General features: G+C 36.0%; 1 protein-coding gene across 4 annotated transcripts in view; it reads right to left on the bottom strand.

Moving 5' to 3' along the window:
• Positions 1–579: 579 nt before the first annotated feature.
• sord (sorbitol dehydrogenase) overlaps positions 580–15,125 on the bottom strand; it is a 64,319-nt gene continuing 49,773 nt past the window's right edge. For all 4 annotated transcript variants that reach the window (XM_059946604.1, XM_059946602.1, XM_059946601.1 and 1 more), the window contains 3 exons: positions 4,636–4,817; positions 2,723–2,844; positions 580–1,722 (listed from right to left, as the gene is read on the bottom strand). In XM_059946604.1, the coding sequence (XP_059802587.1) occupies positions 1,557–1,722; positions 2,723–2,844; positions 4,636–4,817 (470 nt within the window). In that variant the 3' untranslated portion in view covers positions 580–1,556. The remainder of the gene's footprint in view (positions 1,723–2,722; positions 2,845–4,635; positions 4,818–15,125) is intronic.

The following is a 15,125-nucleotide window of genomic DNA, read 5'->3' as shown; positions in this document are numbered from 1 at the left end:
GTTTTTTTTTGCCTTTATGCTATGTATAAACAAACTATAATGCGTTGCATTTATGAAATTGATGAACTCCTGCAGAGAAAACGAAATTACATTTCTGCATGCAGCAAAAACATTTTGAACTCCGAAAAAAAGACGTTGGGTTGAAGGTTACTCCATAGTTAGTCTACCTTGGATCGAAGAATTAAAAGAAAGCGCAAACTGGCGGGTGTCAGGCATTGGCAGTGGTGATGTATATTAATAGCGATAAAAAACACGTTGTAGCGGTGTGCTACACGCAGCACTAAAATAAAGACACTGCAGTCAAAGATAACTTTATTCGAACTAAACAGCCTTGCTTTAAAGCCTCCCTCAACCCGCCCCACCGTGGGCGCGGATGCTCCAAAAGACACGTACTCACAAACCCCCGTAAGCTATCTCCCTTAGCCGGAACAATGGCTAATTGTGAGCCAGTTTGGATGTGCCAGGAAATGGGTCGCCACAACGTTGTATTTAGATTGTACAAGATCACCATAATCTTCAAATTTCGAATTACATTTCAAAAACTAACAAACCATGAGGAGCCGCAACACAGAGATGAAAGAGTCGCATGCGGCTCCGGAGCCGCGGGTTGCCGACCCCTGGCCTATGGTATGGCTAATGCTGAGTTTATTCAGGTACCCGGTTTTCAGGGTTTTTAGTGTTTATTGAGCAGTCTTCTCCATAAGAAACGGAATTTGTAAAGTGAAACACTTTGCAGTTATAGCAGAGACTGAGACACATGAGAGCAGGCTGAAAAAACGGAGGCAACGAAAGCTGCGTTCACACGCGTCCGACTGATCTGACCCGCATGAAGCTGCATTTTGCTCAATCTGACCCGTGACCTAAAATGAGTTTGACACCCCTGTCCTAAGGGGTCGCTAAAGAAAAAGGATTTTGGTATGTCACTTAATAAATGCCATAAGCATTGTAACTGACACCATGTAATTTGAAAGGTAAGTTTACGAGTTGGTCAAAAGCTGCTTCTGCGCACTGCTGACCAGATTTAGGCGCCTCAGTGGTACAAGAATAGCACATGTGAAAGACTGACTGGCTTTCCTTTGTCTCCAGGGTATCATCATCACACTGAGATCATGATCAGTGCTGAAGAAACATTGGGAAGGCATGCTGCAGATACATATAGGAAGGCCCACGTACACAATTAGCTAAGGTTTGTTTGTTGAATGTTTAGTTTTATAGTTGTGTAACTTGGGGAGACTTAATGGAGCACCTGCTGAGCTTGAAGTGGTACTGAATGTTTTACTGTTTGTCTGTAAATAAATGGTTAATGTGCTTATTCATAATCATTGTCTTGTCTCACTTAGCAAACCTGTTCCCTCGTAACAAACCCCTGATTTACTTTGCATGTATTTTATATGATTGTTAACCAAATATAATTAAAACTGGATCAACTAACAAGATCATTTGTATGTACAAATTATCCAGGAAATTACCTTTTAATGGATTACCTAAAGTCAAATCTGTCATTGGTTGCAACCTTGTGATAACAGTTGAAATCACGTGCACACAAAAAAATATTCTCAGTGATTCTCGTTACTGGAATCACACTTAAGCATAACTTTTATTCCCACACCTTTCTTTGTTGTTTCGAAAGCTTTGACAGCTTCTTCCAAGAGAAAGCGATGTGTGACCACAGGCTTCACATCTATTGCCTTTGAAGCCAGCATGTCAATTGCCACCGGCCACCTGTGAACAAGAACAATGGAAAGGGAATAACATACAACTTTACTTGATTATTCTACCTGGAGCAACTTCCAGTTTTTGCACTTAAACTGTAGATTATTTTCACAATGAAATGACTGCAGTTATATAGTGCCTTTTCTGAAAGCAAGAGTCCTGAAGTATTGCACATAGTAGTTTAAGAAAATGGCAAAGAAAATAAATTTTAGGATAAATAGCTTATACTTTAGAACCAAAGAAAAGCACTGGCCATTTAGCCCATCAAGTCTATACTGGCTCTATGTAGAGCAATCCTGACAGTTCCATTCTCCTTGGGGCCACAACAGACTGCAGATGCTGAAAATATGGGGCAACACACGAAGTATTGGAGGAACTTAGTGACTCAGGTAACATCTATGGAATGAAAATGGGCAGTCAACAACTTGGGCTGGGACAATCTGGACTGAGATCGAATATAGAACAGAATGGGTCCTTCAGCTCACAATGTTGTGCCGACTAATATAAACCAATTACAGTATCTACTTCTTTCCTTTTACATAACCCAATAACCTCTCATTTATCTTAAATCCATATGCCTATCTAAGAGTCCCTTAAATATCCCTATTGGATCTGCCTCTACCACCATCCTCAGCATTATGTTCTAGGCGCCTGCCACTCTCTGTGTGGAAAAATCTACTTCTGACATCTCTCACAAACTTTATTCCACTCATTTTAAATGGATATCCTCTGGAATTAACCATTGCCACCATGAGAAAAAAAGCACTGGTTGCCCAATCTATAAATGCCCCTTATCAACTTATATACTACTAACAAAACACTTTTCATCCTCCTTTGCTCCAAAAAGCTCTAGCTCACACAACCTATCCTCAAAAGACATGTTCTCTAATCAGGGCAGCATCCTGGTATTTTTTGAAACATTGTTCAAGGGGTCTTGCTGCTAATTAAAAGAAGTCACCAGTTCAATTTTAAATTGGCTGAAATATATGATTTATTATTTCATACTTACGTGTTGCAATATCTGAAAACCCCCCGAATATCAATTTCCCGAATTCCCACTTCTAAGACAGGGATGTTTGCTGAAGGTTTGTCCATACCAACCAGAACCAAAACCCCTCCAGACTTAGTTGCCTAAGAAAATATTTTAAAAAATGATAAATAACACAACTATATTTAAAATTTTAATAGGTCATTAAAATGTATTTGTGCAATGACAGTTAAGGTTTTCTCATAAGTGAAATTCTTATTCAACATCTCTTTATAACTTGGTCAGAAATTACATTTTATATTCATTTAATTTCTTCCATTTGAGATAAATATTAAAACAAAATTATCCAACTGTTTTCTCGAATCAAAAGAATATTTTAGATTATGTGAGAAAGAGTACACAGTATAAATCAAAATTTTTAAAACAAAATGAAGCAGACTCAATTCTGGCTCCACTTACACAGGCTCCAGAATGTAAAAGTAGATTCAATAACTTGTTTTATTTAGTAATGAGAAATTCTGTGTACACTTGGTACACTGTAAACTATTTTGGCCTAGTTATACAACAATTCTGATGTTAACTACTTTCTTAAAGCAAAGTATTGCCTGTAAATGCAGCATTGCCAATCACAACTTCAGAATTAATAACCGGTATTAAAACAACCTTGAGCTATTGACATTGGATTATTGCTATTTCCTACAATATGTCCTTAACATCTCTGCAATCCAAATCATTGCAACCAGGAGAAGTGATTTCATAAACCTCAAATAGTATTTTTATGTGAAGCACCAATTTATTTGCATACTATACCAAATTAAAAGTAGTATTTTCTGCTCTTGACTCAGCCATGAACTCAGTGCAGAGCAGATGGGGAGAACCAAGGTAGAGTGGATGACCAGTTTGCAGTATAACGTTCAATCTATTCATTGATGCCAAACTCCCACTTGTCACTCTAGCTTCTATTTTTGGCTTCATACATTGTTCCAACAAAACTCAATGCAACACTAAAGACACCAATTCATCTTTCAACTAGCTTCTTAAGAAGTAACTTGTAGTCAAACCTACACAATTTATTAAGCCTACACAGATGTTTAGTTGTAGCCTTCTAGACTGCATCAATTAAAATGTAATCATTATTCTAGCATTTTCATTTCAGATAGCCTTCTTATTGTTTTGCCAATCTCAGAAATTGATTGGCTGCTTCTTTGGGATTTTTACTGTATTCTACTAACATTTATGTTGATATTTAAGCTCTCACATCATCCTGTAATGTTAAACCTTTTCATCTGCTTTCTCCTCCCCATTTGTTAAGTGCACCTGACAGCCTACTTATGTTAATTTTTTTACTATCTTCGTAGAAAGGTCATTGACACAAATAATTATTTCTGTTTCTCTGCCTGATATGCTGAGAATTTTGTCTTTTGTCTCTCAATACTGGATTGGTCCAGTGTTCATGAGTGCCTCAAGCTTTTGAACAAAGCTTCAAAGCAGTAGAATCATGTAACAGTAGTCATATCCTGAAACTGCTGGTTTTATCAATTGCTATGATTAGGAACCTTCACTGTTCATATCACACATTACCTTGTCATTTAGAGAGCCATGATCAAGCCTAGTACAATCCACGTTAGTAAGTTTGCATGTTTATCAACAAGAATAGTTGTTGTTAGGAATCCAGTGAGAAGTGGCTGAAACGTCCTTTTTCAATGAGGCAAAACTAATTGTAAAGTTCATCCCCAAACTCTAAGGAGGACAGCAACTTAGCACAGGGTAGAAGGGGCCTGCAACCTTCATGTCAACTGCTGAGCTAGCCAAACACGTCTGTTTTACATGTACATTCATGTTTTTATAACTGGCTCCAGATCAAATTAATTCAATTGAGTTTCTTTAAAATTGAAGTTAACAGAATGTAAAAGTTCATACTCAGTTGTACTCACATAGATACCTGCTTGGATACATAACTCTGCCCCAGTGCACTCAATAGACGTGTCAGCCATAGCTCCACCAAATGCATCTCTTATTTTTTGGCTCAGTTCCTTACTGCTCATGTTTTTCTCAACAGCAATAGTGAACGTAGCTCCCATTTGCTTTGCCTTTTTCAACCGACTTTCTAAAAGATCTGTAATAGAGCAGACTTTATCATATTCAGAGGCAACACAAGTGAATCTGCAGATGCTGGAAATAGATAAAAACACAAAATGCCGGCAGGACTCAGCAGGCCACACAGCATCTATGGGAGGAGGTAGTGATGACGTTTTGGGCCAAAACCCTTCATCAGGAGTGAAGTAACCTGGGATGGTCGAGGGCGGATAAGAAGTTGGGGGAGGGATAAAGTCGAGAGCTGGGAAGTGATAGGCTGAAGGGAAATGGGCTGGGGGAAGATGGAGAATTATGGGAAATAAAAGAGAAAGAAAGGCAGGGCTGGGGGGAGATTATAGTGAGGGGGGGAAAGAGAAAGAGAACCAGACTAAAATTATAGATAGGGATGGGGTAAGAGGGGGGCAGGGGTATCAACGGAGGTCTGTGAGTTGAATGTTCATGCCGGCAGGTAGGAGGCTACCTAGGCGGGAGATAAGGTATTGCTCCATCAGCCTGCGTGTGGCCTCATCTTGACAGTAGAGGAAGACATGGACAGACATATCGGAGTGGGAGTGGTCTGTGGAATTGAAGTGTGTGGCCACAGGGAGATCCCGCCACTGCTGGAGGACTGTGGCATGAACATTTATCTCACAGACCTCCGTTGATACCCCTGCCCCACCCCCACTTACCCCATCCCTATCTATTATTTTAGTCTGGTTCTCTTTCACTCTCTTTCCCCCCTCACTATAATCTCCCCCCAGCCCTACCTTTCTTTCTCTTTTATTTCCCATAATTCTCCACCTTCCCCTAGCCCATTTCCCTTCAGCCTATCAGTTCCCAGCTCCATACTTCATCCATCCCCCCACTTCTTATCCCCCCTCGACCATCCCAGGTTACTTCACTCCTGATGAAGGGTTTCGGCCCTAAATGTCGTCACTACCTCCTCCCATAGATGCAGTCTGGCTTGCTGAGTTCTGCCAGCATTTTATGTTTTTAATTATAATATCCAGATTTGGGAAAGTCTTACATTGGCTGTATACACTCAGTAGACCTTTTATTAGGTACACCTGCCTGTTAATGCAACTATCTAAACAACCAATCACAAAGCAGCAACTCAATGCATAAAACTATGCAGACCTGGTCAAGCCATTCATTTGTTGTTCAGACCAATCATCAGAATGGGGAAGAAATGTGATCTAAGTGACTTAGACCATGAAAACAAGTTGTATGTTCCTTCCTATGTGAGTGGGTTTCCTCTGGGTGCTCCAGTTACCTCCCACAATTCAAATACATACTAGTTAGTAGATTAATTGGTCATTGTAAATTGCTCAGTGATTAGGCTAGTGTTAAATTGATGTGTGGGTTGCTGGGCAGCACAGCTGAAAGGACCAAAATGGCCTGTTGTGCACTGTATCTCTAAATAAATTAAAATAAAAAGATTATTGTTGGTGCAAGTTGGACTGGTTTGAGTATCTTATAAATTGCTGATCTCTTGGGATTTTCATGCACAATAGTCTCTAGAGCTTGGTGCGAAAAACAAGAAAACATCTAGTGAGCAGCAGTTCTGTGGGTGAACGCCTTATTAATGAGAGAGGTTAGAGAAGAATGGTCAGACTAGTTTACGTGTTACAACAGTGATGTGCAGAAGAATATCCCTGAACGTACATGCCAAATATTAAAGTGGATGGGCTACAGTACAAGACCATAAGACATGGGAGCAGATTTAGGCTATACAGCCCATTGAGACTGCTCTGCCATTTGATCATGGCTGATTCATTATCCATCTCAACCCCGTTCTCCTAGCTTCTACTCATAATTTTTGACATCCTGACTAATCAAGCACATATCAACCTCTGCTTTAAATACACCCAATGATTTGGCCTCCATAGCCATCCGTGGCAATGAATCCTACAAAATCACCACCCTCTAGCCAAAGAGATTGTTTTTTATCTCTGCTCTAAATGGATATTCCTCTAGTAAGGTTCCCCACCATAGGAAACATCCTCTCTGCATCACTTCTATCTAGGCCTTTCACAACATTTGAAAGGTTTCAATGATATCCTCCCAACTCCCCCCCCCCCTATTCTTCTAAATTCCAACATGTACAAGCCCCAAGCCATCAAACACTCCTCATACATTCACCCTTCCATTCTCGTGAACCTCCTTTGGACCCTCTCCAATGCCAGCACAACTTTTCTTAGATAAGGGATCTAAAAATGCTGGGGGGGGGTGGAGTTTCAAGATGGCGACGTAGACATCTGCCTTCGGGCGCTCTTCATTTTTTAAACTATAATCACCCTTTAATCAAATCTTTTTGTACTTAATTACATGGGTTGATACTCACGATTTACTTCTTTTTTAAAATAATACTTGATTTAAACTTTTCAAACTTAAAATGTCTGTATCTAAGAAATTGTCTAAAGACCCTCCATCTCTTGAGGCAATCTCCTGTCTTCTGGATACTAAACTGGATACTAAATTTGCAAGTCTGGAAAATAAGCTTACTGCGAAAATGTCTGAGCTTGAAGAAGTCGTTAGATCGTTTGATACCAAGCTTCAATCGCAGGCAGCAGATATTGAACGGCACGAAGAAAAGTTTGCGGCTCTTGACAAGTTAATTTGTGAAAAAATACGTACTATTGAAACTTTGGAGGAGAAGTTACGGTCGACCGTTAAAATAGTGGAGCAGAGTAAGTTTAAAATCACTGATCTTGAAAACCGATCTCGCAGACAAAACTTGCGTATTATCGGATTTCCCGAAAATGTTGAGTCTGGTGACTTAACTGAATATTTCTTTAACTTATTGTGGGAAATTTTCGGTGAGGACGCTTTGCGGGCTAAACCTAGTATTGATTGTGCTCACAGAGTTTTGAGATTTTCGATCTCGAGAGATAAACCACGAGCTGTGATTGTTCGCCTCCATTATCCTCGGGAGAAAGAGCTTTTAATCCAATTAGCTCGTCAGAAAGGTATGATTTCTCACAGAAACATCAAGTTTCGAATTGTTGAGGATTATTCATTTGACGTGATGAAGGCGAGAATCGCTTTTAAACCAGTGATGGCAGAGATTCATTCGATTGGACTTAAACAAGCTTTAAGATACCCAGCAAATCTCAGAATTACGTTGAGTGACAACAGTCAGCGTTTCTTTAATACTCCGGAAGAAGCGAAGAAATTCGTCGAAGAATATCGGTCTTCTAGTACACGTTGAACTATGTGTTATGTTGAAGAATTTTTGGAGAGAAGATGCCATTTCGTTTTGGGCTTTAACTTATGAAACTGTGGTATAGCTTTTTACTTTGGTCTGTAGACCTGGTCTTTTTTTATTATCATGGTTTATAGAAGCTCTTCTAATTTTACTATAATGTTTTTTTTTTCTTTCTTAATTCTTTTCTTCTGAACTGGATATACATGTTAATACTCTGTAATAATGATTTATTTTTTAAGATGTCGTTTCTTCTTCCCATAAGACTTTGCTTTCCGTAAGCATTTATTTGCTTGTACTTGAAAATGGGACGAATGTTTTGGACCTTTTTTTTTACATATATATATTGTAGTGATTATTGAATCCTTTTTTTTGATCCTTTTTTGATGACCTTTTTTTAATCCTTTTTTGATGACCTTTTAATAGATTGGTGAACTTACACTTATATTCCGTAAAATGGTTTTTTTCAAAATGTCGTTTCTTCTTCCCATAAGTCTCTGTTTTTGAAATGTCATTTTCTTGTATCTGAATATGGAATCTTTTCTTAAAAAGAAATTTTTACTAATGTTCTTTTGCTTTGTTATATTTTTTTTTCATTTTGATTGATATATTCTTTCTTTTTACAACCCTGTATTTATATCTGGGTGTTATATAGTCTTTTTTCTTTCTTTTCATGAAGTTGCCATCTTGAAATGGGGGTAATATTAGTATTAGTTTGGGCGCTTGCTGCTTGTTTTTTTTTCGTGGGGTTGGGGGAGGGGGTAGGGATCTTTTTTCACGCTTTTGCTTTTTATTTTTTTGCTTTTGGTTTATGGGCCAACTTTAGATTATTAATATTGTTGAAGTGTCATGTTCTCCGGTTACTCCTGAATCATTTTTCCTTCTTCCTGAATTATGGGTTATGTATTTTTTTAACCTTTTATGATATATACAATTAGTATTGGCATGATGGATAAGTCTATTAATTTTATCTCTTGGAATACTAATGGTTTAATTCATCCGATTAAACGTAAAAAAATATTTAAAGTATTCCATAGACTAAATGCTAATATTATTTTTGTACAGGAGACCCATATTAGGAGGGAGGATAATCAACGCTTTTTTAGGTTCTGGAGGGTCAACAATTTCACTCGAATTGTACCGCCAAAATTAGGGGTGTGTCTATTTTTATAGACCCCTCAATTTCATTTACACATCATGAAATTATTTCTGATCCACAGGGCAGATTTTTCTTGATAACTGGCTCACTTTTCAATCGAAAAGTGGCTCTAGTTAATATTTATGCTCCAAACTTTGACTGCCCTGAATTTTTTAAACGGTTATTTACTTCCCTCCCTAATCTAAATGAATATATGCTGATAATGGGTGGAGATTTCAACTGTTGTTTGAATCCTTCGATGGATAGATCTAAACCTATTCGAATTCTCCCGAATAGATCAGCCTTACTTATTAATTCCTTTATGGTTGATTCGGGAATTACTGAAATATGGCGGTTTTTGAACCCTAAAGATAAAGAATTTTCGTTTTTCTCACATGTTTATCACAGTTATTCTAGAATTGATTATTTCCTTATTGATCATCGTTTATTAACAGATGTTACTGATTGTAAATATGACTCTATTGCCATTTCGGATCATGCACCTTTGAAGTTATCTATCAAGATTTCGGACTCTTTCAATAATACGAGATCTTGGAGACTTAACGCTACTTTGTTTCAAGATCCAGAATTTATCACCTTCATAAAACAGCAAATTGACTTGTTTTTTTCAACAAACTATACCAAAGAGATTGACAGAGGAATACTTTGGGACTCTTTTAAGGCTTTTATCTGTGGACAAATTATCTCATATTCCGTCGGTAAAAGAAAACAAAGATATTTAGATATTGCTTTATTAGTGGATAAAATTAAAGAAATTGATAAGATTTATTCCGTGACTCCTACCAAAGAACTCTATAAGAAGAGAGTTGAGCTTCAAATGGAACATAGTTTACTATTATCTTCTTCAATTGAGAATCAATTAATTAAGACTAGGGCTCAATTTTATATTCATAGTGATCGAACTGGTAAATTGTTAGCTAACCAATTAAAAGCTATTTCGACTAAGCGACAAATTATTAAAATTCGTAAACAAGACGGTAATCTGACTACTGATCATAAAGAAATTAATAATACTTTCCAAGATTTTTATAAATCTTTATATCAATCAGAATTTGATGGCGATCTATCCATGATGGATAATTTTTTTAACAATTTGAATATTCCTAAACTGACAGATGAAGATCGGAGCTTGTTCGATGCTCCTATTTCTATGGCTGAAATAGGAGAGGCTACCTCATCAATGAATTCAGGGAAAGCTCCTGGTCCTGATGGTTATATTATAGAATTCTTTAAAACTTTTTCTTCTTTGCTTTCCCCTTGGTTATGTGAAATCTTTAATGATGCATTTACTAAGAAGTGACTACCCCAGTCTTTTTATGAAGCTACTATCTCTCTAATTCTTAAAGAAGATAAGGATCCTACTCTATGTGCATCTTATCGCCCTATATCGCTATTAAATGTAGACTCTAAGATTCTTACAAAAATTTTAGCTATTAGATTAGAAAAGTTACTATCACAAATTATTTCAGAAGACTAAACTGGTTTTATTAGGAGCTGGTATTCCTTTTTTAATGTTAGAAAATTGATTAATATAATTTACACTTCTTCACCCAGAACCCCAGAATGTGTTATTTCATTAGATGCTGAAAAAGCTTTTGATAGAGTTGAAAGGACATACTTATTTAATGCCTTGAGAAATTTTAATTTTAGTTCTAATCTTATATCATGGATTAAATTAATTTATTATAAACCTGTTGCTTCTGTACTTACAAATAATTACAGATCCCCTTTTTTTCAATTATCTCGTGGTACGAGACAAGGTTGTCCATTAAGTCCTTTATTATTTAATATTGCATTAGAACCTTTAGCCATTGCTATTCGTGAATCCCCTAATATTTTTGGTATTACCCGTAATGAGAAGTTATACAAGTTATCACTTTATGCTGATGACTTGTTGTTATATATTTCCGATCCTGACAGGTCTATTCCCGCTATTTTATCCTTATTGGCTCAATTTGGTAGTTTTTCTGGTTATAAACTAAACTTGGATAAGAGCGAATTATTCCCTTTAAATGCGCAAACTTTATTGAATGACAGGATACCATTTAAAGTTGTTACTGATAACTTTATTTATTTAGGTATAAAAATTACCAAGAAATATAAAGATTTATTCAGATTGAATTTTTTACCTATGCTTCATCAGATTCAACAACTTACTACAAGATGGTCTCCTTTATCTTTATCATTAGTTGGCCGGATTAATGCTATTAAAATGATGATTTTACCGAAATTTTTATATTTATTTCAAGCCTTACCAATTTTTATTCCTAAATCTTTTTTTGATAACATTGATTCTAAAATTTCCTCATTTGTGTGGCAAAATAAAAACCTCAGGTTAAGTAAAAGGCAGTTACAAAAATCTAAAAAAGATGGTGGTTTAGCTTTACCTAACTTTAGATTTTACTACTGGGCGAATAAGATTCGAAATTTAATATATTGGAAATTAGATTTGGATTCACCATTGTGCCCACAGTGGGTAAATTTAGAATGCAATGATGCACAAGGATATTCTCTATTCTCTGTTCTTGGTTCTTCTCTTCCTACTGATTTAGTTAAATTCAATAAACAGTTATCCAATCCTATTGTCAAGCACACATTACGAATTTGGTTTCAATTTCGTAAGTTTTTTACTCTGAAAAACTTTGTTCTAGATAGCCCTATCTTACTTAACTTCTTTTTTAAACCTTCTTTGACAGATCAAGCTTTTAGCATATGGAAAAGGAAAGGTATAATATGTTTTCGAGATCTTTTTTTTGAAGGTAGTTTGATGTCTTTCGGCCAACTTCCCAACAAATTTAAGTTACCTAAATCTAATTTTTTTAGATACTTACAAATCAGAAATTTTTTACATAAAGTTCTACCATCCTTCCCCAATTCAACTTTGATAGACTTTTCAGATATGATTTTTACTTTGAATCCTTGTCAGAAGGGATTAGTGGCTCTTATTTATAATATGATTATGAAAATACAACCAGAAATATCAGGTAGAATTAAACAAGAATGGGAAAAAGAACTTCAATACAATATATCAACAGAAAAATGGGAAAAAATTCTAGAAATGGTTAATTCTTCTTCTATATGTGCTAAACATGCTTTAATACAATTTAAGGTTGTACATAGAGCCCATATGTCTAAAGATAAACTTGCTCGATTCTATTCTCATATTAATCCTCAATGTGACAGATGTAATTTAGATGTGGCCTCATTGACCCACATGTTTTGGTCATGTCCCACTTTACATGACTATTGGAAGGACATATTTGCTATTATTTCCTCAATTTGGAATATTGATTTACAACCTCATTTTATTACTGCAATTTTTGGTATACCAAATGAGGATTAGACGAATGATCGCCTTTGCAACATTAATGGCCAGAAGGTCTATATTACAAAATTGGAAAGAAGTAAACCCTCCTACCACGTTTCAGTGGTTCTCTCAAACTATTTCTTGTCTGAGCTTAGAAAAAATTAGAAGTACTATTTTCGATTCATCAATTAAATTTGACATTTTCATATGAATTAATTTGATCTCTTCCAGACCTTTTCTCTTTTTATTCTTGTTCTGGTATGGAGTTCCGGAGTTTTTGACACTATCATATATATAAACTGTTATTATTGCCCATGTTAGTTTAGTTTAGGTTATATTTTTTTCAATATATATTTTTTTTTCTTCTTTTGATGATTATTCTTGTTTTTTTTCATGTATAATTAATATAGGTTACATTGATTAATGTACTTTTTTTGCTGATATTTTAATAAGATATTGTTATTGTATTACTAATTTAACTAAGTCTAATGTACCCATAACCTATTCAATATCACAATATGTTTTTATATATGAAATTCAATAAAAAGATTGAAAAAGAAAAGAAAGTAAAAACACTCACAATACCCTGTGCAGTCTCACCAATGTCTTATAAAGCCTCCACATTACATCCTTGTTCATATATTCTAGTCCTTTCAAAATGAATGCATTTATCTTCCTTATCATTGACTCAACAGGAAAGTTAACCTTTAGGAGATTCTGCATGAAGTATGTGAAGTCCCATTTAGAAAATAGTCTATGCCTTAATTCCTTCTACCAAAGTGCATGACCATACACTTCCCTACACTATATTCCATCTGCCACTTCTTTGCCCATTCTTCTATTCTATCCAAGTCCTTCTGCAGACTTCCTGCTTCCTCAGCTCTACCTGCATCTCCACCTATCTTCATATCATCTGCAAATGTCATCGAAGTTAGTGACATAAGACGTGGTTCCAGCCCTGACTCCTGCGGTACACCACTAGTCACAGGCAGTCAACCAGAAAAGGACCCATTTAATTCCCACTCTTTGCCTCCTGGCGGTCAGCCAATCTTTGGTAGTGTCGTTCCAGTAATACCACTGGTTCTCATCTTAAGCAGTCTCTGTTGTGTAGTGAATATTCCAGTATTATTTGAATAATATTGTAAATATATTGTACGATTAAGCATTCTTGTTCATTTAAAATCAATAAAACATTTGAGTTATTTGCAAAAAATAAGTGATTTACATATGTCATGAGGTTACCACATCATACTTATATGCCTTGCTAAAGTAAAATCAAAGTAGACATGCTCATCTCCTGGCTCCTTGTTTTGCATTCAATTAGTTTCAGAATTACAAAGCATAACAGTGGCGATGATTAAGTTTTAAATGAACATGCAATAATTAACTACCTGCTGAAGTGCAGCAAGATGTAGTTTTTAAAAAAAGCACAGCTCATCTTTTTATCTTTTTCATAAAAGGAAAGATGATGTAGAGTTTTAAAAAAGGCAAAAAATAGAATTCACAGGTTCAAAAACAGTACCAGATGATAATTATCATTGAAAAAAATATTGGCTGGTTTCATGGGAAAGATAGATATATTTGATTACTCAATAGATATCTGGTTTATGTACACTGAGCTAACTGAGCAGTATTTTGAAGCAAATGAAATAGCCAATGAGAAGAGAGTACTAGTTTTGCTGAATGTATTGGGTTTAAAAGCATACAGCTTGCATAGAAGTTTGACTGCTCCACCCAAACTAGCCAAGATTAGCTTAGCTGATATCACAAAAGTAATTCAGGAATATTTAAAACCAAAACCACTGTTAATTGCAGAACTCTTTAGATTTCATAAGTGGAAACAAAATGAAAGGGAGCCCATTTCAGCATATGTGGCTGAGTTGATGAGATTGTCTGAGCATTGTTTAGTTCAATGATAAGGTTAATGATGTACTAACAGATCACATAGGTTGTGAAATCTTGCAAGAAAGTATTCAAAACAGTTACTAACTGAAGCACAAGTACCGTTTAAAAGAGTAGTTGAAATAGCTGATCAATGGAAACAGCAGAGTGAGGCACAACTGAGTTGCAGTCAGGAATGAAAGTAAGCATGAACAAAATTGCAATGTTTAACACAGAAACTAGCAGGGGTTCACATACCCCAGACCAATGCAGGTTTAAAGTCAAAACTTGCAAAAATTCAGCTAAGTAGGACACATACAAAGAGCATGTTGGGGAGACAATTATAACTGGACTGCACAGGGAAGAGAAAAAGATAAAATGTTGAGTTGCAGTTTCAAAAACAGCACTAATCTACATGCTGATGATGCAAGATCTGAGACAGGGCTGAGAAGGGTAATAAGTCAGCTATAATGGAATGGCAGAACAAACTTGATGTGCCAAATGACCTAAATGTGGTCCTGTGTCTTATGATCTTGCAGTCTTCCTAAATAGCATTCGACCGGACTGAAACCCAGTTACTAATTTATTTAATCATTTCTTAGTAATAGCAATCTAAGGGACCATCTCTGAACTGTGCTATTAGGATGCAGTATCATTTTATTGAAAACAAGAATGGAAAAAAAGTAAACAGTTTAAAGATGCATCTTAATATTGTAGATAGAAAGAGCGTTAATTAGTTTTAATCATAAATGTGGCAAAGACCCTATGGAAAAATGACACCTTTTATAGGGATACT

Source organism: Hypanus sabinus, chromosome 21, assembly GCF_030144855.1.
Source record: "Hypanus sabinus isolate sHypSab1 chromosome 21, sHypSab1.hap1, whole genome shotgun sequence".
Classification (NCBI taxonomy): domain Eukaryota; kingdom Metazoa; phylum Chordata; class Chondrichthyes; order Myliobatiformes; family Dasyatidae; genus Hypanus; species Hypanus sabinus.
Note: the sequence above shows the minus strand (reverse complement) of the source record. Positions and strands in the feature narration are given on the sequence as shown.